The 22,962-nt window shown below is 38.0% G+C and overlaps 1 protein-coding gene across 7 annotated transcripts in view; it reads right to left on the bottom strand.

The window, feature by feature from the left end:
* The window catches only part of GREB1 (growth regulating estrogen receptor binding 1), a 96,562-nt gene that overhangs the window by 45,715 nt on the left and 27,885 nt on the right, over positions 1–22,962 (bottom strand). For 6 of the 7 annotated variants that reach the window (XM_080588185.1, XM_080588186.1, XM_080588180.1 and 3 more), the window contains exons 2-4: positions 13,026–13,182; positions 5,931–6,050; positions 5,037–5,213 (exon numbers count right to left, since the gene is read on the bottom strand). In XM_080588185.1, coding sequence (XP_080444311.1) covers positions 5,037–5,213; positions 5,931–6,050; positions 13,026–13,182 — 454 coding nt within the window. Of the gene's footprint in view, positions 1–5,036; positions 5,214–5,930; positions 6,051–13,025; positions 13,183–14,869; positions 15,041–22,962 lie in introns of all 7 variants that reach the window. The other variant, XM_080588182.1, reaches the window with a different exon arrangement.

The following is a 22,962-nucleotide window of genomic DNA, read 5'->3' as shown; positions in this document are numbered from 1 at the left end:
ACATTGCAATTTTGGTTAGGTTGCCACTTACAAGCCCTTATTTGTTTCCAAATAGAAGCATGAGGGGACCATTTCCAAAAGTAAAATGGAAATGCTTGTACCCTTTTTAGGTTTCACTGTTTTGCTGAGAGTGTCCAGCAACTTGCCAAAGCTACAGGTGGAAATATGTGCAGAACAGAAAGTTTGGCAGTGGATATAAAGTCTTTTCATGTGGACTTTAGATCAGCCAGTACTGATAACTCTTGTAAACTATCATCAGCCTAAGACATATCTAACAGACAATAACTTCTACCTGAAGCAACCTCTTGTGTCCTTATTCATCTATCTTAAACTCTATCTACTGGGCAGAGTCTACTGCACCAGGTCTACTGGAAAATTAGTTTTCACCAAGTATAGCATAGAGGTGAGGCCTAGAAAGAATTCAACAGACCTGAAGTCTTGTTTTGAAAAATTATTGGAGAACATTTTAGAAGGTTGTTTTTTTGTTTGTTTGTTTTCCATTTAAGCCAAACTAACATCTTTCTCATCAAATCTCCCCAGCTTCTCTGAGCTGAACTAAATCCTTTCTGGTAAGCTCCTGCCAACACTGTTTTTCATCCCATTCATTCTGACTGACACTTTTTTTGATGACAGTCATTGCCTTACTAACACAGCTCAGCCCTGGCTTCAGATACCACATATCATGACTTTATAATTTCAATGCAATACAATGATGTCCAGTCATTACTCTTTCCAGGGCTAACTTTCAGACTGAAGAAACATCTACTGCCGACCTTGCTTACAGCACTTACGTAGCAGATTGAGTGACACTGAAAACAGTGTTTGTCATGAGAGACTCCCCCATTCTGTGTGTGCCCTGTTCAGATGCCATAACCAGAGGTAGCAGCTGATGGAGAGGACAGCTTGTTTCATAAACAGGCTGCATTAAATATTCTTCCATATATTATAGAAAGGACAAAGGTCAGGCGAGTCAGGGCAGCCATAAAGTGATTCAATATATCTATGTCATGAGATTGATTTCACAAGAGAATTAGAAATCAATGCCTGGAATTTAGGGGCTAAGCCTTCCACCTTTAGGTCACCAGTTCAAATTCAGCTCAGTTCAGTAGTGACTTAAGGCCGTTAACCTCTGAAGATTGTTTAATCAGAAGGTATTTGCTTGTGTCTGATATTTTATCACATGTATTTGCTTGAATGTGCCCACATCACAGTGATCAATTACTCATAATTTAAAAACCACTTCCCCAGGAGGGACCCCATGATCAGTAGAGGGACCTTGGACTAGAAGGGTATGAAGGCTGCCCTACCTCATCATTGGGCAATGGCTCCTTTGGATTAACAGTGAGCTTGTGCTAAGGGTAAACAGGGGAATTCAAGGTGGAAGGATATCCATCTAATATTTCATAATCTAATCTTTCACATGTTGGTCCAACTGAAAATTTTCTTCCTGTTTCTCTTCTAAATGACTAATGGGGTTTTAATTAATGTTAATATTTATGTAATGTTAATATTTTTGTGAAAAGTTGGCAACTTGCTTAACACAAAAAAATTGTTTTTTCAACTGTTCAACAAAAATATTTCTTCTCTTCAATTCTATGCGCAAGCAAAAAGCACAAAAACATTGACAATGCTCCACATTTTTCCTTCCCGTTCAGTACCTCTAAATTTGAAGACTGAAGTACTGCGTTTTAAAAATAAATGAAATGAATACGGTCAAGCTAGAAAGCTCCACGGTACAGAAACTCACTACTATTACAAAAGCTGAATAGAACATTGTATATTTTAATAGAAGTGCCGCAGTATTTCATACTGCAATGTTTTCATCTTACACACAGCTTAAAATGCAAGCAAACTAATCTTTTCCTCTGTCATTCTGACCTCAGGGACCCACTCTAAAAAAAAAGGATTTCTTATTCCCTGCTAGGAAAGTGGGCAGCTGTTTGGTCTTTTCGGAAGGAAAATGGTGGGTGAATAGCTGCTTTGTTCATCATGAGAGACTCTCCTTATGAGTGAGAACTGGAAGGGGGTGGGGGGTAACAAAAGAGAGAAACCTTTGGGAGTGGTACATATTTGCTGCATTGGCTTCTTTTATTAGAAAACAATAAATATTGCACTATCACAGAAGTTCTTCCTCCATCTACGCATTCCTTCAGGCTACAAAAGAACAAGAAACAGCTTCCTAAAGGCAAAACTTTAATTTATTTTGCAGAGTAGTGAAACTTGGTGTGTAACTTGATTAATAGAAACATGCACAGTACATTCTCAGTCTCCTCAAATGCAGACAACTTTTTACTTAAGAAAAATATAGCCCTTTCCAGAAAACTGTTTTTTGTTTTGTTTTGTTTTTGTTTGTTGGCTTTTTTTTTTTTTTCCCCTGTGGAATAATATATCAACTGTAAAACCAAAGAAACAAAACAACCTCAGTCTCCAACAGAAATGACTTTCAAATCATAAGCATAAATGCCTTGATTGGTGGGACAACTTATTAGCATAATCAATAAAATGGCTCATGCCCCAGAGTCATATTAACAGCCCCTAATGGGAACAAGACCATAAGTCAAAAGCTGGTCAGGAAACTACAGAGACATTTTGTTTTCTTCCGGAATTTTTGTACGTTCCACAGGCATCTTCGCAAACGTATGCAGGTGGACCATGAGAAATCAGGAAAATATTGGTTATTTCACTTGTGCCTTTCCCTGCAAATAAATTCTTTGGGGGAAAAAAAATGAACTACAACAACATACAACAACAAAGCCTGCAATACTGAGTTATAACTGCCTTACAGAAACCAAGTATATTAAGAGAAAAAATAAGAAATTATGAAAGAATATGGTTCAAGGGTTACAAGTGATATGCCAGAATCACCAATAAGCCTTAGCGAAAGAGCAGGACATAGTAGGACATACTCTGACTCACAATGACATCTCATTTCAATTCTAAACAAATTAATTTCAATTTCCCTATAAATTCAGACATGCTTCAGGGACCGCTTTCTGGAAGGCTAAGATCTTTGAAGGCAGAATGGCCTAAAGCCAGAATACAAAAGTAAGCCTTCTTCCTATCTTTTGAAACAAAGATAATAAAAGATAGTAAAAAGAGCTTCCACTCTTCATAGTAGGAGTCTATGAAAAGTTTTCATCTTAAAACTAGCACAATACAGAGGTGTAATCCTAATAGGCAGAGAGTTTAAAACAGTTGTCTTTTAGCTTACTACATGTCTCTAACTGAGACTCTTGATGTCTGCTTCTAATTTTATCTCCCCTGATTTGACTTGCATCAGTGTATGAAAATCAGAATCAAACAATCATTTCTACCAGATCTACTGGAGCCATGTAGTAGTACAATCGATTGTAGTAACAGTATGCTGTCCTCATGTCAATGAGATACATCATGTTTTTTCACCAGATTATAGAGACTGAAAACATTTTTTTTCCAACTTACAGGTCTTTGGATTACAGGTTCTTACAGATTTAAGCTTGTTATAGTATACACAAAAGTTATTACTAAAATTCTTTGCAAAAGATCGTGATTCACTGATGTCTAAATGTAAATCAGCCAAAAATAAGCATATAAATGGTTTCAGAAAACTAAAACAGTATTAAATAAGCAAGCTGAGATGCAAGTAATATAAAAACCTCTCAGTTATGTTCCTGTTGCCTTTTTCTGTTCTTGTTTAGCAAGCAATTAACAGATACACTACTTCCTCCCTGCTAACAGCCTAAGGAGCTTAAGCTGTTAATAGTGCTAGCACTGAATGACTTGAGTGGTACAACATTCCTGTCTTTATCTTTAAAATGACAACACGTGGGTGATTTATAATCCTCTTAATTCTTTTACAATCACTGTTCAAATGTACTGTGACCAACACAACTCTGCAAGATCACATGAGGAAAGAAATCACTGTACATAGAATTACATTATCCACCTTCACACCGTGCTGCCATCACAAATGCCTTGAAGAGTGGCTCAGTCTGAGAAAACAACTGAGTTCACGTCATATCCCTCAGTGTTTGTGAGAGAAATTGGTTAAAGGAAATAAGGACAAATGGTTCCTTTTTGCTATTTAAAGCTCAGACTGGTACATAAATAAATGATGAGGCATTTTTGGTTAACTAAGAAAAATAATACTTAAGATCCCAGGAATACCTGACTGAAAAAAAGAGTTCTCCCTCAGGTTATATACTATTTGTCCCAACGTAAAAACTATTCCCTTTTAATTACATCAGTATTTAGTTCATTTATTCACGTGACTGCAGATCACCCCAATTGTGTTGATTTGGATGAGGTTTAATAGCAATCAGAAGGGCTGTAACAAAAATAGGTAGAAGGACCTAGTTTATGTCAGAAGTTAGACAAATGGATGAAAGGCAAGAAAATTGTAAGTATCCTACTTTGTTTTTCTTTTCTTAAAATACTGTGTATTATAAGATTGAATTGAAACATGCAGTATTACCTGATTATACATAAAGGAAAAATTTCAACTTGTAACCATTTATATTTATGTTTACTGTGATAATAGCAAAAAGTCATGGGTTAGGATCCAGAAGCGATACTATTATTTATATGCAATGGAGAACATGATCCCTACCCTAAAGAGATGAATGGAAATTATCATAATTTTTTATAGTACAAACAATTGTCAAACTGTTTACATATATATAGTAGCCAAAAAGGTTCACTTTGACAGACCTACAGTCTGTCCAAGTATGTCAGTATTTGGAAAGCTAAAATCTACTAGTCCAGTGACCAGATGTGTAGTTTCAGCAACTAGGACATAAACTGTCTAGACTATGACTTAATTCTTGGACTAATGGATAGAAGGTGATGAAGCATTTCTAATGAACTGGCTTCCTCCGTATCTTTCTAAATAGAGCAAGCATAGCCAGCTCTGAGTTGTTATCTTGTTGAGCATCACCACCGAGAGTTACCATACAAATGGAACAGAAATAAGATCTGCTGAACTCACTCTACAAAAAAGACTAGCAATTAATTGCAGACCACAGAAGCATCCACTTACTTCAACCACAGACACTTACCCAACAGGGCATTGCGCCCATTGTCATCTGGCAGGAATCTTTTATCCACAGCACACACTAAAAGGTGATCAGGTAAATTTGGTGACTTCGCACCAACAAGTAAAAACCCTGATGGTACCTCGATATGTTCATTGGAAATTGAAACCAGTCTCAAATCTTTACCGGCCTGGCAGAAACCTAGAAAAATCAATTTAATGTATTTTAAACTGACAAGATTTTTTTGTTGTTTAATACACACAGTTGTCTTTATTAAAGAGCTTCCAATATTTTTTATGAAAAGCAGAGTTGTATCCTCCGAGGTGAATGGCAAACTAAGAGACAGTTTTCTTCCCTGCCTTTTGGTCAGCCATAACCAAATACTATGAGGACAATAAAAAACAAATCTGAAAATCCACATTTTCATGATGATGTTGCACATCATATTTATGGGACTAATGTTATCATAACTTTGGTCATACATTCAAAAATGAAGATAATAGTTCTTTATATCTAGTGAAATTTACTGGTTTTCAGAATATTTTTTTTACAGCAACATTGAACGAGGTACATTTTAAGTAGGAAAAAGTGATGATAAAGCCTAAAAATTGCCACACTCATTTTAGCAAATGTCATGCCAGCAAACTGAACCTTGCCTAACAGAACAGAAATTCTGTCCTCGTGCCAGGTATTTTAACACAAATGCTTATCTGACACACTTTGTAAGAGCTTGCAAAAATGTAAAAGCAACCAGGAACAATACAGATTTGTCTAGCAGATAATGAACACTGACATTTTTAGGATTTCTACACCATATAAATGATCTCATTATAATGAGTTACAGGGGAAGAGTCCCAATCCTACCCTTTTCAACAGGGCAAAAAGGCCTTCAGATAGCATGTTGAGTGTATTTCTTACCATCAGTAGTGCAACATCCTTCTGGAGGAGGCTTCATCTGGTAAGAAACAGGACTACTTGATTCTGAGCCTTCCTCCTCCTCCTCTTCTTCCTCTTCCTCATTATCTGCTCTGCTGCCTGCTACAAATTATAATAGCATATATGACTTAGAAAACAGAAAATGCTGGCAGCAAACCAGTGAATGGACAAGGTGACCCAGTTACAGAAAAGCGTTAGAGAAAATTGGATTCTCTCCTTTTGACAATGACTTCACCGTTGCCAGCTCTTAAGATATTTGTTGTTTGCTTAAAGCTCCAACTTGCAGTCTTATGCTTACAATAGAAAAACTTTGATTAAAAAAAAAAAAAAAAAAAAAGAAAGAAGAGAAAAAAGTCTTTTAGCCCTTGTTAAAAAAAAAAAAAAAAGTTCAAAAACACAACTCTAGTGCAGCTAAGTAAAAATAAAACTAGGGACAAATAAAAAGTAAAAATAAATAAATAAATAAATAAAAAATAAAAAAAGGATAAAGTAAAAGTGGCTTTTTTTTAAGCTAACCTCATGATTCTTGGAGTTCTAATTCCTGGTGCTTTAGCTCTTGTTGATCACAACATTGTAACTGTATCCTCTGTTTATAACATTAACAGCCAATATAAACCCAAATTCATTACTTCTTAGCACTTTTGAACATCCTGGCTACAGTCCAACTAGAGATTTTATTAACGAGGTACTGACCATGTCCTTGATGACCATGTCCTTGATGAAGAAACAGTTCCTGCTTAAAACTAGGTTCACCACAGATGATGTCAAGATAAGAATACCTAATTCTCAGGCAGTCTGTCTCCTACCAGAATCCAGAGCTCTGAGTAAAGCACTGTCACTCCTTGTACAATGTCAAGGAAAGGCAGATGTCTAGGAAGACAATACACAGTGGTCTGTGCATGGACTGCACCATTCTAGGAGTTTCTTACTGAATGCTAAGGAAAAGAATAAATGATTTAGGATTCTTTTTAAGGGACTTTCATGTGTTTTCTCTCCAGATTCTCTGCTGTATACCACTCTTCTGGTGTTCTGGTCACTTAAGTCAGCAATTTTACCTGATAGCTTTCTTGTTAAGAGAATTTACCTGCATAGTCTTAGTGTATGTTTCAGCCTTTCAGCTAGACACTGCTTCTCTCCCTCTCTCTATCCATGGGACAATCGTTTTCCATGCATAATGCAACACCTCCAGCAAAACACACTGAGCAATGACTCCATCCCCTCTTGTGACTAGGACATGCTGATGGCAAATGGGAAAAAGGTGGCAAGCAGAGGAGTGCAGCTAAATGGTCAATGGGGAGAACACTTCTGCGGACAGGACTTCGGAAAATGTCAGACTGGATCCAGCCTTACATAAGACAGAGGTAGGGAAAAAGTGCTATATGAATCCATTGGGGCTTATGTCTTGTCTTACAGCTTTTTGGCTTAGATAGAGACCTGCCTGCAATGCAAAGAGATTTCACTGGCAAAATTTGGTGGTGAAGGTCTGCAGGTATTTGAGGATCAGACAGAAGCTGAATATGCTGGCTGGACTTGGCAGGTAGAATAGCAATTAGGGTCCTACAATCTTCAGATGATCCAGCTTTTAGTCTTAAATAGAACAACACCAAAGCTTGCTGCAGTCATCCTCCAGAGCTCAATGCCAACTGGACACACTCTCTTTGTTTCGACCGACTTTTTGGATCAGACACTCAGAATCCCACAGAATATTCGAGGACTTTTTTTTTCCTATGACACTCCTCAGAAATTTTTCTTCTATAGAGAAAGGATTGTAGAACTGGCTAAACAAATACTACAGAATAAATCAGAATTAGGGAGGATGCTGAAGAAAGTAAATCTGGTGTTTGAAAGTTTGTCTTTAAACATTATTAAGACTTACATCCCGATCTAAAAGAGGATTTGAAAGGTATGTTTACTTTTAAATATCTAAGCATCAAGCCTGAGTGCTGGTGCGCGCAGATAACGACAGAATGTTAAACACTACTGTTTAAGGGTGTAGTCCAAAGATAAAAGTGCTGAAAGTGGACAAAGAGAAAAGTGAAGCTCTCCATCTTTGCTATTTAAGACAGGGGTAAGTTAAGTGTTATGACTTAACATTGACTAACATCCGGATGCAATGAAAAAGGGGTGAATCTGGCTCTCCTCTCTTTTCCTGCACTACCAGCCATGAAGTTCCTTCTTTCCTCTTTGTGCCAGCACTGACACTTACTGGAGCCTGTGAGGAGCCATCCCAGCTTGCTAACCCAGAAAGCTAACCAAGCAAACAAAAATGAACTTTTTTTTTTTTAATTGGGTTTATGTATTAAGTATTTATGTATAAGTGCAAGATCCAAGAAATGCCAAAGCTGAAGCAGGGTATGGGATTTCCCCCTTTGGCCAGTGGTAAGCTGTTAGGTTTGCTCAGCCGTAACAGATAATTTCACTTAAAAAAAAAATAAAAATAAAAAAAAATAAAAGAGAGACAAGAAAGAAATAGAAGTGGAAACTAAGGAAGAGGAGAGCTGCAGCACTTTCAAGACAAAAATGAAAAGAATACGAGAGTATGTATGTACTATTAATACACAAGAGTGAACTGCTGTCACCTGTATTGAGCATCATTTGGATTTCTGCTGCTTGTTTTAAAAAAGATCTACACCTTCTGTCTCCCTTTTAAAGCAATATCCCTCCAAGGACCTCTCTATTTTTATATTTCTGTTCCATGTCTTCTTTTTTTAAACAATTCCTAAAGAACACAGTCAAGCACTCAAAACCAGAGATAATATGATGGCAGAAGTAGACTCACAACCATTGTTCTTCTGTTGTATGTTACAGAATGAAGCAGCCAGCTGATCTAACTTGTTATAACTCCATTAACCAACAAGTTTGTGAAGAGTATGTCCATATTTTATTGAATTTAGATTTATTAATAGATACCATAAACACAATTGTTTTATTTATTCTTCTCAGTTTTTTTAAAGAATTCTTTTCAGTTCTCATGCAAATTGATTAGATCTTTACGCTTATACAGTTCTGGTACCTTAATTAAAAAAAAAAAATCATATGGAAAATTCTTCTGCCCAAGTGGAGATCAGTAACAAGTGGCTTTCCTCAGGGGTCAGTGTTGGGACAGGCGCTGTTTAACATCTCTGTTGGTAACATGGAGAGTGGGATGGAGTGCACCCTTAGCAAGTTTGCCAGTGGCACCAAGCTGTGTGGTGCAGTCGACATGTTGGAGGGAAGGCATGGCATCCAGAGGGACCTGGACAGGTGTGAGAGGTGGGCCTGTGAGAACCTCATGAAGTTCAATAAGGCCAAGTGCAAGGTCCTGCACGTGGGTTGGGGCAATCTCAAGCACAAGTACAGGCTGGGTGGAGAATAGATTGAGAGCAGCCCTGAGGAGAAGGACCTGGAGGTGTTGGTTGATAAGAAGCTCGACATGAGCCAGCAGTGTGCACTTGCAGCCCAAAAAGCCAGCTGTATCCTGGGCTGCATCAAAAGAAGCGTGGCCAGCAGGGCAATGGGGTGATTCTCCCCTTCTGCTCTGCTCTCATGAGACCCCACCTGGAGCCCTGCATTCAGCTCTTAGGCTCCCAGCACACGAAGGACATGGGCATATTAGAATGAGTCCAGAGGAGGGCCACAAGGATGATCAGGGTGCTGGAGCACCTCTCCTATGAAGAGAGGCTGAGGCAGCTTGGCTTGTTCGGCCTGGAGGAGAGAAGGTTCTAGGGAGACCTTACAGCAGCCTTCCAGTACCTAAAGGGTACCTGCAGGAAAGCTGGGGAAGGACTCTTTGTCAGGGGTGCATAGTGATAGGACAAGGGGTAATGGCTTTAAACTAAAAGAGGGGAGATTTAGATTAGATATAAGGAAGGAATTTACTCTGAGGGTGGTGAGGCACTGGCACAGGCTGCCCAGAGAAGCTATGGATGCCCCATCCCTGGAGGTGTTCAAGGTCAGGTTGGATGGGGCTTCGAGCAACCTGGTCTGGTGGGAGGTGTCCCTGCCCATGGCAGGGGGTTGGAATTTGATGATCTTTGGTCCTTTCCAACCCAAACCATTCTATGATTCTATGTCAGAAGGCTGGAGTAAAGAAAGCTAATGAGAGGAGAACAAAAGCTTATGTATAAGGATAGATCTCTGCTTCATTTGCATCCTGGTCCTCAGAGTACAGGGATCTGTGTAGTTAGAAGTGGAAATTTCTGTTTATTGTGAAGCTGGAGTATAGGATGCCACATTGCAGACCTCTCCCACCTGAGGAACAACCTTGGAAAAACTCTGTTTCAGGTCCCTTCAGAGTCCCATTCACAGTTCCCTTTGTCTGAAACTTCTATGAAATAAATGTTCTCTGTCAAGCTGTTGTGGGACTTTTAATTAATTACAGTTCAATTCTGTTGCCATTAACTGCAAAGAAAACAGAATCAGCCCCTCGTGATCTAAAAAGTTGTCTGAAAGAAAGGAGTTACAGAAGTGTGAAATCGCACTTTTGTTCCTGAACAATGCGTCTGCTCCTGTAGCATCGTTCCCAACTGATGTCAAAATCTATTTTGTGACATCACAGTTGGTTGCCATGGAAATGTTTATGAAATCCTCTTAGAAGGATTTGATAGAAGGATCACTTTGCGTAACGAAAAAGCAGCATAAATATTTAAACCTCACCACCTCAGAGTAAATTCCTTCCTTATATCTAATTTTTAAATTTATTTAAATTAAATTTATTTTGCCCAGTCAGCATGGGTTTATGAAAGGCAGGTCCTGCTTGATGAACCTGATCTCCTTCTATGACAAAGTAACACGCTTAGTGGATGAGGGAAAGGCTGTGGATGTGATCTACCTTGATTTCAGTAAGGCATTTGACACCGTTTCCCACAACATTCTCCTCAAGAAACTGGCTGCTCATGGCTTGGACTGGCGTACGCTTTGTTGGGTTAAAAACTGGCTGGATGGCCGGGCTCAAAGAGTAGTGGTGAATGGAGTCAAATCCGGTTGGAGGCCGGTCACTAGTGGAGTCCCCCAGGGCTCGGTACTGGGGCCGGTCCTCTTTAATATCTTTATCGATGATCTGGATGAGGGGATCGAGTGCACCCTCAGTAAGTTTGCAGATGACACCAAGTTAGGTGTCGATCTGCTCGAGGGTAGGAAGGCTCTGCAGGAGGATCTGGATAGGCTGGAGCGATGGGCTGAGGTCAACTGTATGAAGTTCAACAAGGCCAAGTGCCGGGTCCTGCACCTGGGGCGCAACAACCCCAAGCAGAGCTACAGGCTGGGAGATGCGTGGTTGGAAAGCTGCCTGGCAGAGAAGGACCTGGGGGTACTGGTTGATAGTCGGCTGAATATGAGCCAGCAGTGTGCTCAGGTGGCCAAGAAGGCCAACAGCATCCTGGCTTGTATAAGAAGCAGTGTGGCCAGCAGGTCTAGGGAGGTGATTGTCCCCCTGTACTCAGCCCTGGTGAGGCCGCACCTCGAGTACTGTGTTCAGTTTTGGGCCCCTCGCTACAAGAAGGACATGGAGGTGCTCGAGAGAGTCCAGAGAAGGGCAAAGAAGCCCTTCGTTGAGGGGTTTGTGAGGGGTCTGTGAGGGGTCGGTGAGGGGTCTGGAGAACAAGTCTTATGAGGAGCAGCTGAGGGAGCTGGGATTGTTCAGCCTGGAGAAGAGGAGGCTCAGGGGAGACCTCATCGCACTCTATAGGTACCTTAAAGGAGGCTGTAGCGAGGTGGAGGTTGGTCTATTCTCCCACGTGCCTGGTGACAGGACGAGGGGGAATGGGCTAAAGTTACGCCAGGAGAGGTTTAAGTTGGATAATAGGAAGAACTTCTTTACTGAAAGGGTTGTTAGGCATTGGAATGGGCTGCCCAGGGAAGTGGTTGAGTCACCATCCCTGGAGGTCTTTAAGAGATGTTTAGATGTTGAGCTTAGTGATATGGTTTAGTGAAGGACTTGTTAGTATTAGATCAGAGGTTGGACTAGGTGATCTTAGAGGTCTCTTCCAACCTAGACGATTCTGTGATTCTGTAAACAATGAATGTATATCATGTGTATGTCCTATGCTAGCAAAAAAAAAAAAAAAAAAAAAGAAATGATTAATGATGTGTGAGTGGTGAGCAGTCATTTCTTTAAGGAATATTTTCTCAGCAGTTACAATGAGGTAACAGTAAAGGGTTTAATACCTGCAAAGTACTCTTTTTTTTGATTACCATTTCTTTTTGTTTGTTTTGTTTTCTGTTAGTGTGGATTGTTAACCATTATGTGTTCTGCATTACATATATTTCTAAGCTATCTTTTGCAAGTTATGACAGCATAAGTACCTGGTCAAAAGAAATGAAACACCACCCTGGTGACAGAAAAGGATAAATAATAAAATTATTAAACATAACCTTGCACAAGCATGCCAGAGTTCTGCACACACCAGTAAACTCACTGCAAACCTCTAGACTACACATATTAGAGCACACCAAAGTACCAAATTGTATCATGAGTTTGCTTGCCAGAGCTACATAGTTTGTCTAAATCAGACTACTTCAAAGAAAAAAAGACCAAACAAAGGAAAATCAGAAAAAAGACATCTCTAAAAACACATTAAAAGTCCCATATATACTAACTGGAGCTAACATATCCTAAGTTTGTACCTTTACAACAACAGAATAACTAAAAATATCATGCCCAAAGTAGTCATAAACCTTCTTTATAATCAGCTAAAAATACTTCTGTTACATTTATTAATAAAAATTACTCTTACTATATCTCATTTATAAATCTGTCACGTGTTTACCATCATTTACTGTATAATTTTCAGCAGTGTATGATAAATTATAGGATGACAGATCTGTGTTCCAAATTTCCAAATATTTCTCAAACAATTAAAGGTACGATTCATAGTAAATCTGAGTAAGCAGATGACTTAATTTTGTCAAAATAAAAGACAATGCATTTTATATTTTTAATCAAATTCTAATATATTTATATTCATTTTTAGATCATAAAATATCCAAACAAAACCTTTCAATACCTCTGTTTTTCTGTGTTCTAATTCGGAATGTTTGTGCTGATTCTTGGGAGAGAAAACAGCAGAATTGTCTTTGAGCAGAAACACATATTCCTACCTTCCAGTGATGACAATTGCTGTTCAGCTTCCAGATACAACTGAGAAAAGATTGGTCTGGGAACTAAGTTGTTTGAGCGCAGAGAAGCCTCGATAGAATTATGCAACACTTCTTCAAACCTTGTTGTCTTGAGCTGACCAGCATAAGAATTTCCCATCTTCTCAAAAAAAAAAAAAAAGACAAAAAAGAAACAAACAAAAAATAGATTTCAATTTTAGTACTCAAAACTCAAGCACTGCACGTTGATGTCAGACTACACCATTTCTCATGAAAGAGAGAAGCTTCACTGCCCACAAAGAAAGGCAAAGAACATTGACTGCCGCAGTCACTGTGCTGATCCTGGTAGTAAATTACAGGAAGTTATCTAAAAGTAACAGCTTTCTGTAATTCAGCAGAAAGGCAGCAAACTTTGACACCTACAAGCCTGATTCTAGTAATTCCTTCATTTATATTGCAATTGAGGAGATGCATTTTCAACAGTCAGCAATCTCACCTGTAAAACAACCTCTCTGTTTTGCATGATTTGATCAGAATAAATTGTAAAGGATTTGGGGAATAGCGCAGTTCTGTGTATTTATCTTTGCATAGCCCATCACACCTGAAAACTCACGGCTAAAGCAGTTCAACATATATTTTGTTCATCTTGGAAGTAACATAGCATTGCGCTAACATATTGTGAAAGATAATGGCTTTTCCTCCTCACCTTAAGCAATATTTTTCCATGTAAACAAGCCTATTTTTTGAGAGAGAGACACACCTATTATATTTTGCCTTTCATTATTAGGATTTTATTGTTAGTGAAACAGAATAATTTACTCGGACTGTCACTGAAGAGTCAGTCTATTCCAGCTGAATATCTCAGCATTTACTTCCCACGTACTTAACTGCCGCCTGCTTTCTACAGCGAATACAATGACCTGGTATAACCAAAAGCCATGCCAGCTTTCTTTTTCTATCACAAAGTAGCTCTTGCCCTGGGCCCCATGTCCTTTCCCTCCTCAAGTAACTGTGAATAGAAAGCATGAAACGCTTCCTGTTTGTGGCAGTAATTCCTAAAACACTGAACAGCCCCTCCTCAGCACTGGATACTGCTTGGGAAATGAGCTTGTTGGGAAGCATCCTGTAGGAATCAGGCAAGCAAAACTACTTTGAAATCACAGGCTGCTTTTGTCAGGAAGAGAAGCAACATACAAATTTGAAAGAAATAATATACAAATTTGATAGTTTGGATATATTTTTATGACTTTACAAAGCTTCTATACACATATAATTGTATCACTGTATACTTTTTTGTACCAATTTAATACTATATATATAACTATACATTATATGTATGGTGTTATCAGAAGCATAATGAGAATTATGTAACAATGCAGACAGCGCTTATGAACATGATCTAGAAAAGGAGCAGGCATTACTGACAAAATAGGTTTATGTACACAAAAGCCAACTGAAAAATTTCAGTGTGCAGCACTGATGTATCCCCATTTGCTGAAGGGTACGTGGGAAGCCACAGCGCACGTTACCTAGGTTCAGTGCTAACATGGAAGTGATGCATCTCCTCTTCCAACACAAGCAGCTGACAATTCCCTCTGACTCCCCTAGTTTCAAATTTTCACTACTGCTTCACCTACACCAAGCACAGTTGAAGACAATGAGGAAAGTCTGACTTCAGTATTGTCCCTAAAAAGCTTTATCAGAGACGTATGCAACAAAACCCATGGTTAAGATCTAAAGTGAGTTATACCCAATAGTGTTTCCACACAAAGGCACTACATGATATTTAGTTCTAATTCTAATCCATCTTTCAAGCTCTATGTAATAAAGACAAATAATCAAGATACCTGACAGATTTCTATGTCATTCTTCTTTAAAATCCTTCCCCTTATTATGAACTAAGATTTTCTCTTATTAGGTTAGAGATATCTGGTTGGTCAAGGACCTGTCTGCACGTTTTCAGGGTCAGGTACAGTATGGTTCTATGTGACTGTTCATCACAGTCTTGAAATTCTAGACTAAAGAGAAATGAAAATGAATAAATATGCTCTCAGTATGGTTAACATCCAAAGCTACACTTTCAGGAATAGAAACAGCATTTAGATATCATGCATTCCACAGAGATCTTACATAGACTGCTTTATTTAAGCACAGAGCCACAGTAAGAAAAGATAATGTAAGATCCAAAGGATTTTTATACTTAAAAAAATAAATACACAGCTGTCAGATGATATCCAAAAGTTTGATTGTAGTTGCAGAGGCTTGCCTTACAAAGGGCTGGATTTTACCCATTCTCAACATGACTATGCAAAAAAACCTGCTGCACCTGATTTTCAAACTTATTTCTTAAAAAAGCTTCCTTAAAACACATAAAAAATAGGAAGTTTTTAAATTCATCTAGTGTAAGACACAATATTTTGAGACAACTCAAAAGCATTACTACATAAATATGCAAGCAGAACTGCTTTACGCAATAAGGCATGGAGGCTTACTTGTTTTACTGATTACTGTCTGCATCTATTTGTGATGAATTAGAAAACACCATGACATTCCAGTTTATAAGCTTTATCCCATAGGTACAGACAGATATTATTCTGTACAGTTTATTAGATAGAGCATTTACTGGTATCTAACATACTTGCTTAGGATTTATAGAGACCACTAGTGGACATGCCAGAAAACCTATCTTTAAATTTGCAGATGACAGAAACCCGCATCTTGTTATCTGATAGGAAGTAACAGACAAGGAATCAATGAAGATTAAGCTATTTATGCAACGTACAGATCCTGAAATCCTTTGCAACATAATTAAGTTTATCTATTGTAGTGCTAATTTTGAATGGTTTTGTACAATGAAAAAAAAAAAGTACTTTCTGGATTTGTACATGTGGTAAGTTCTTGTGTACCTTTTGGGATCTTACAATCATACTGTCAAATACAGTCATAAGTTCAGGAACGTACTGCAGAAGACACGAAAAATATTTTAGAGCCATTTTGCATCATCAAACACACACCACTGGAACCAGAAAATGCCCATTGCAGGAGATTTGCCAGCGTCAGCCTTTGCCATTCAGAATCCCAGTAATTCTCTCAGTTGTGGGAGAGAGAACTTCTGTGCAGCAAGCAGGGGAGAAGCTGTTTCTCACTAGCTCTGTGACGGTTGTCATCCCCTTTTCTTTAAAGCCGCCCAGACTGTGGTACCTGAATTGTAAATTGTTGACTCTGTGGCACCAGGAAGCAAAGGCTTTGAGTCCTATTCTCCTGCTTCAATGAGCTCAGCGTTCCCAGCCCAGATTTATGTCTCTCTTGGATAAAAGTGGGTGGCACAGGCTGAAGTTTCAAATGCATGTGAAATTCCAAGCCATGAACATAGATGGTGACCTGATCTATTAAAAACAATAAAAAAATCACGGTGCAACAGAAGGATAGCCCTCGACCCCATCTACTGATAAATCAAAGAGGACCTCCCTATCTCACAGTCAGTCTCCATGGAGAGCATGCAGAGAAAAATACTAGTCAATACAAAAGGAAAAAAAAGAAGGAAAGAAGACCTGGACCTGGAAAACCATGATAAAAAGAAGAAAAAGAAAAAAGAAAAAAAAAAAACACTCTGTGGAACATGGGTGCCTGAGAAACAAATGCAGATATAATTGAACTGGGTCAGGTCAGTATGTTAGAAAACCACACATAAATGCTGCCAAAGAACAGTGGCAAATCCAGACAGCTGAAAACGCTTGTAAAAGTACATTAGTCTAAAAATAAAAAGTAGAAGTATGTTTGTCTAAAGAGAACAGCTCTCAAATTCCAAGCAAGGAACTGTCAGGGTTCCCGTGGTAAACAGTGGTTACACAACTAGGGAAAACAGAGATCTGCTTAAGGTTCAATGTTTTTACCTGTCAAATACAGACTCAACTGGAAGTTCAACTGCAGCTGAAATAGCCAGGTTTTGAAGATGTTCTGCTATGGCCTTGTACTACAGTTGATGTGATTTAGAAAAGAAATTCCCCCTCAGCCACGAGGACAATACCTACATCAAGAGCCATGACAGTGACTGGTCATGTTAACACAGAGGACATGCAGTCCCATTCCCTAGCGTGGACGTGTTTGGAGAGAGATCTTTTGATTAGTGAAATGAAGACTGACACAGTCATGACTTCTCAGTTGCAGTTGTCTGTATTAAGGAGCGACAAGGTTTGTGAAGACTGAAGATCTAGCACAGCAACTCTGGACAGAATTTATCCTATACCTAGGGCGGAATGGGTATCACAGAATCAACGATTGGGATGGGTTGGAAGGGACCTCTGGAGGTATCCTGAGAAAAATGATGGACTTTAGAGCAGAGAAATTGATCCAACGTTTTGACAACTGTCATTGAAATAAGACTGTTAGAGAAAGTCTGGTTTTAACAGAAACTGAGAAAAAGCAAATGTATGCAGGCTGTGTTAAGAAGTGTTTTTTTGACAAAAAGATGTCAAGGGATCTAAGAGTGAAATTACGAAGCCACGGTTAATCATTTAGTTGAGAGGTCTGAAGGGAAGAATAGGGGAATATATGCCCAGTTTTCAAGGGTGATGGCCAGATAAAAAATTCAGTCTTACATAGGACTTACTAATTATTACCAGGGGAAAAGTTTCACATTAAACTGCAACTTTTTGTATTCTAAAATTTCATTGACATTTCTATTTTATTAATTTTATGTGATGAGACATATTCTCTGATAGATAAAAAAAAAATAACATCATATATGGAGTACCAGTAGCTGAACCACTACTATTTAATTTTAAATTCAGAACACTATTAATTTCCTTTCTCAGGCAACATGAGAAAAAATCTGATATATTTTTAGCCATTTTAGATATTTGCATTACAGAAGCTGTCCATATCAGACCAAAGCAATATAGCAATGGATACATTTTCCCATTTTGAGCATTGAGCATTCATACTTTATTAGTCTGTTTCTAAAGTAAGTTCTATTAAATCATTTTTTTTTATGGAAGAATGGTAAGATGTCTCCAAACCCATTATTATTCCAAAATCATTTGTCATTGCTATCACAAGAGGCAGTTCATAACTTGTATAAAATGAAGTTTTGTTTGTATAAATTATGGGTTTAAGTATTCAAAAAGTATTAATATTTGTCTGAGAGGAGAAAGTGTTGTTGACTGCAGCTGAACAATTTGATCACACTTCAGTATTGGAAAAGGTAGTTAGCATGATCCTTTTGCTCACTGAACGTGAGTCAGAACAATCTACTAACATGCAAAGTCCGTCAATATTTCTAAAGTTAGGTAAAGTCTCTAATGACTATTGAAAACCTGTATTAAAAGCAACAAGAAGAAATTAATCCTAGGGCAGGATTCTAGATGTAACTACAGAAAGAAGAGTAAATTTGGAGACACTGCAAAACTGACTCCCTCTGACAGTAATGATAAACAGTATAAGATATTTCTTATGGCTTCACTTCAGCCACAAGACTGAGTAATCATGGTCTATTTTTTTATTTCTGTGAAGCTGTCTGTAGTTATAGACAGTGCATTCTTAATCTTTGGATTTGGTTGAATAAATTATTTTTCATCTTCTGCATTAATGTTTGTCTCACATAAATTAACATTGTGTGCCAAATCTATTCCCACAGGTTATAACAAATTCTTAACGCAGGGAAACTAAACGAGCCTCTTACTGATATTGACCCCCCACAAGACTCAGCAAGACACAGCAGAGTTCTTCCTTACTAAGAGTCATGGCTTGTTTTATGAGCAAGCAACAGAGAGGTTACCTCTTTAGAAATAAATAAAATGGATGGGCCACAGGACATTTTTTGTTTCTGAGGCCCAAAGGACATGTATATAATATAGGTGATGTCTTTACTAATACAATAAAACAAAGTTACTCTACCCAAAATACCCTTTGTGAATGGTCACTGGCCCAACATAACTTCAGAAGTGTGCCTGGGAATGGTTTTAGAGAGTGCTGGCACTACAGGCATGCCAAGACACTAACAACAGAAGACTGGTTTCTAGCACACTGGAATTTCCCTGCAACTGTTCAATTTACCAATACAGTTGTAGCTACTATGGACAAGAACAAAGCAAAACTTATTCCCTTAGAAAACAGTCTGGTTGTTCATGTACCATGTAATTATCACTTGTAGAAGCAATATACAAAGTATTTTATTTGTCATACGGGTGTAGTAAATAGGTGGACTATTGCCAATTTCTACAAAATATATTGGTTTCTGGAAGTCAAACCTGTTTCCACAAAATATTCTGCATGAACGACTTGGCAGTAAGAAATAAGAAAAAAAGAGCTCAGAAGACTGAGTTTTTGATACAATAATGGACTGTGGGAAACATTTAACTACATTTCTTCATTTGAGAACACTTTCAGAGCAATGTTTTACTATTTCTATGTTTTTCATCAAAATCATAATGAAAAAAGTGTTCATTTTTTTTTGCTGATAGCCTTACCCATAAAGCTAAATTTTGAAACATCAAAAGTTGCTGAGAAATGAGATGATGATACTCTACTTAGCTGAACTCTATAGTGATAATCAGATTAATATCAATAGTCACTCATGGATCTGCAGATTGAAATCCACTCCTCCAGTGAAGTCATTTGTTCCATATCAATAAAGCTGACAAATCATTTCAAAGTCTCTAGCTAATAGTGTTTCATACGTGAATAAAGTTATGGGAGTTCAGCACACCACATTTGGCCATTACATTTTAAAGGCAACATTAAAGCCTTGACTTAAACCACAGATATCTTTGCCAGAATTTCCAGCTCATTTTCTGTTACCAGAGCTTAAAACTCATATATCTCCCATGGAATTTTATTAGAAATGCTGTGGGCAGACCAGATCAGATTAAACTTAATGGTTTCCTAATAATGCCACTTTGGAAAGCAGTTCATGATTAAAAACAGAGGCACTGATTAAGGTTGATGACAGGTCACAGAGAACATAACTCTACCATCTTTATGCAGCCAAAAATAATTCTGCTACTGTTTCCATAAAGAGAATATACTGAAAGAAGACTACTGCCCAGACCTCTATACCACTTTTTCTCTTTCTTCTGTTCTCACTTTTAATTTTTATCTGACATCTTATTTTGATTTGGAAAATTAGGCTGACCCCAGGCACAGGATTTCTCCTGCATTACCGGTGAGATGATTTCCTCCAATGACTCATGTTTCCAAGCAACAGGAGCTTGGAACAAGAGTGCTGACTGAAAGGTGCCAAGCTTTCAAGTGCACTAGGAAGAGTGGGAAGAAGTCACCAAGCTTTTTGGCAACTTTTCCTCCCAAGCCAAATTGCTCCTATGAATCACTGAAATCAGTTCCCTCAATCAGTTCAGAAGTAAATAATAAGGAGATGTCTTTATTATCAGATCTCTGCAAAGACTAATAGTTACCTCTGCAATGAAATCAAAAGCATGTATTTTCCCCATCTATTGAAAAATCAAGCCCAATTTGTTAACTGCCCTTTGTGCATTCAGGAAAACAAAAAAACAACAACAAAAAAAAACAAACATACTGATCTATATCAATAGGTATGAAAACAGATTGGGACAAATCAGAGGTAAGCAGTCTCAGTAAAAGCACTATTAGAAAGCTGTTGCTTCCTTCTTTTTTCTTTGGGCAGAGAAAAAAATCCAACTATTTAATGAACCACCCTTAATACAAAATTATTTCGCTTTCATTTTGGCCATTGGAAAGACAAGAATTTCAGCTAAAAACAAGTATTTTCTTATTTTTGCTGAAAATTTTCAACTGCATACCAACATTCATTATTTTGAAGAGAAAGTTTCCATTTTTCAATTAAAATCCTATAATTCATGCAGGGAATACTATCAAAAAATCACACACAAATATTTTCTACAGACAAAGGAAAAGAAGAATATCCAGACTATGTCTTCAAGAAAACCCAAAATATATTTTTAAACTTCGTATACAAATTCAACTTTACTTTGAACCAAAAAATAAAGCTCCAGTAAACACAGAGCACTCTAACTTGCCATAAACCCATTAAAATATACAGCTATGCATTAGGCTTGGAGATCCGGACTCAGGCATGTTGGCAATTTAGTGAGAAGGAATCTAAATTGTGACAGCTTACATTGTAGCTTTCTGGGGAAACAGAAAACTCCAATTACAACCAAATTCCTTTAATTATTTAAGGATGAAAGGTTGTTTTGATTTTAAGATGTAGTTTAATCTTCCTTTACGAGTAGAGAAAACTTAAACATTCTTCACCCTAGAAACTTCTATGCCTACTGTCAAACCTGAGTTGAATTTTTCTGAGAAATTTAAAATAATGATTTGTTTAAAAATGGCAACCTATCTACCTTAGCTTATCTTACCAAAGAAGAAAAAATGCCAAACAAAGTTCAAACTGGTTGTACTAGAGTCCTTGGTGGAAAGTCATACATCAGATTACTAATCTAATTTAAAGAGAATCATAATCATCATAATTGTGACTGATGCTTGATAAACATCTATAACTGGGAAAAAAAAAAAAGAATAAATCTTAATTAGACTTTTTACAGATGACAGAACATCTATTATTAACTTGTTTGTTAACTGTGACTTTCACTGGAAATCTATTTTCAGGCAAAATGTTCACATCAATTTTCATTTTCTTGCTTTTTTGATTTAAGGTGAACCCTCTTTTCATAGACAATCATACATGTCACTCCTTAATATCCTGACAACTGGACTAATTTATTAAAAGTAAACATGGAGCTAGGTGATAGTCCAGTGCTGTAATCATCGTGCAGACTAAGCCTAATATATCATATGGCTATAAATACATTTAGGCAATGGCACTTCATCCTGTAAATACTTCCACATTCTTCTCTGCAGGAAACAATGCATTCTGATGCAGATTTCTTTGATTTTCCTACAGGATCTCATAAACTTTGCAGGTGTTACTGGAGGGAAAATCCCTTATCAGCGGCCTCCAGTGTAGCTCGACTGATATGCCTCACTATTTCTACAGCACAGAACCCTGACCCTACTGTTGGTCAGGCAGCTCTGCTTTGGCTCCCCTTCGGCTTTTGTGTGTTGCTTTGATCAGCTCCTGGCTCTGGATGAAAGCAATTCTTTTAGAGACCACCTTCAAACTCTCTTAAAAAAAAGAAAAAAAAAAAAGAAAAAAGAAAAAAAAAGAATTACATACATAAAACCAATTGAGCTTGTTAAGCAGCAGGAAGAAGCCAAGTAGAGGGAGGAGAAAGGGAGGGAAGGAGGTGCCACAAATCAGTGCTAGGAAACGATGATCAAAGTGGCAAGTGGAAAATTAGTAAAAAACGTTCCCTAAGTTGTACAGGTCTAGGTCATCCCCTTTCCCAGCTCTGTCAGTGCAAACTCTTTCTCAGTGTTACCCAGGACAGAGATAAAACTCTTCAAGAATTGTCTCACACATGTGCTCTGTACCTTTGAGCGTAGCAGCACTTGAGGTCTTAAGAGTAAAGAGGTAGGAAACAAACTGATGCGTCAGAAAGAAAGAGATTATCTTGAAATACATGTTTTCCAAAGAAAATTCTTAGGAAATCACCACATCGAGTATAATACTGTCTTTTCAGATTATTGGTGCTAGAGACTGTTTTTGAGAATCGTTTCAGAATCCGACGCGAGTATACAGAGTAACCCTACGCTGACTGTAAAGGCTAGGTTTTGAGCCATCCTCAAAGCCAGGCTTTTATTTTTCCTTAACCTAAGCCTAACTTTCTAGGCTCGTTAGTGGAAGCAGTGCAGCAGCTGCCCATGGGGCAGCCACATGCACACAAGCAGAGCGGGATGCATGGCTTAAAGACACTTCGGAGCCGTCTCTTTCAGAGCAGCAGAGCCATAGCCAGACAGTCTCTGACAGCTCTCCGTGGATATATAGTTCTACATGCACAGCTTTAGGAGCTTTACTGCTTTCACGGAGAAGGGCCTC

Source organism: Anser brachyrhynchus (assembly GCF_964034855.1).
Source record: "Anser brachyrhynchus genome assembly, chromosome: 3".
Lineage (NCBI taxonomy): Eukaryota > Metazoa > Chordata > Aves > Anseriformes > Anatidae > Anser > Anser brachyrhynchus.
The sequence above is the reverse complement of the archived record's forward strand: the minus strand, read 5'-3'. Positions and strand labels throughout refer to the sequence as shown.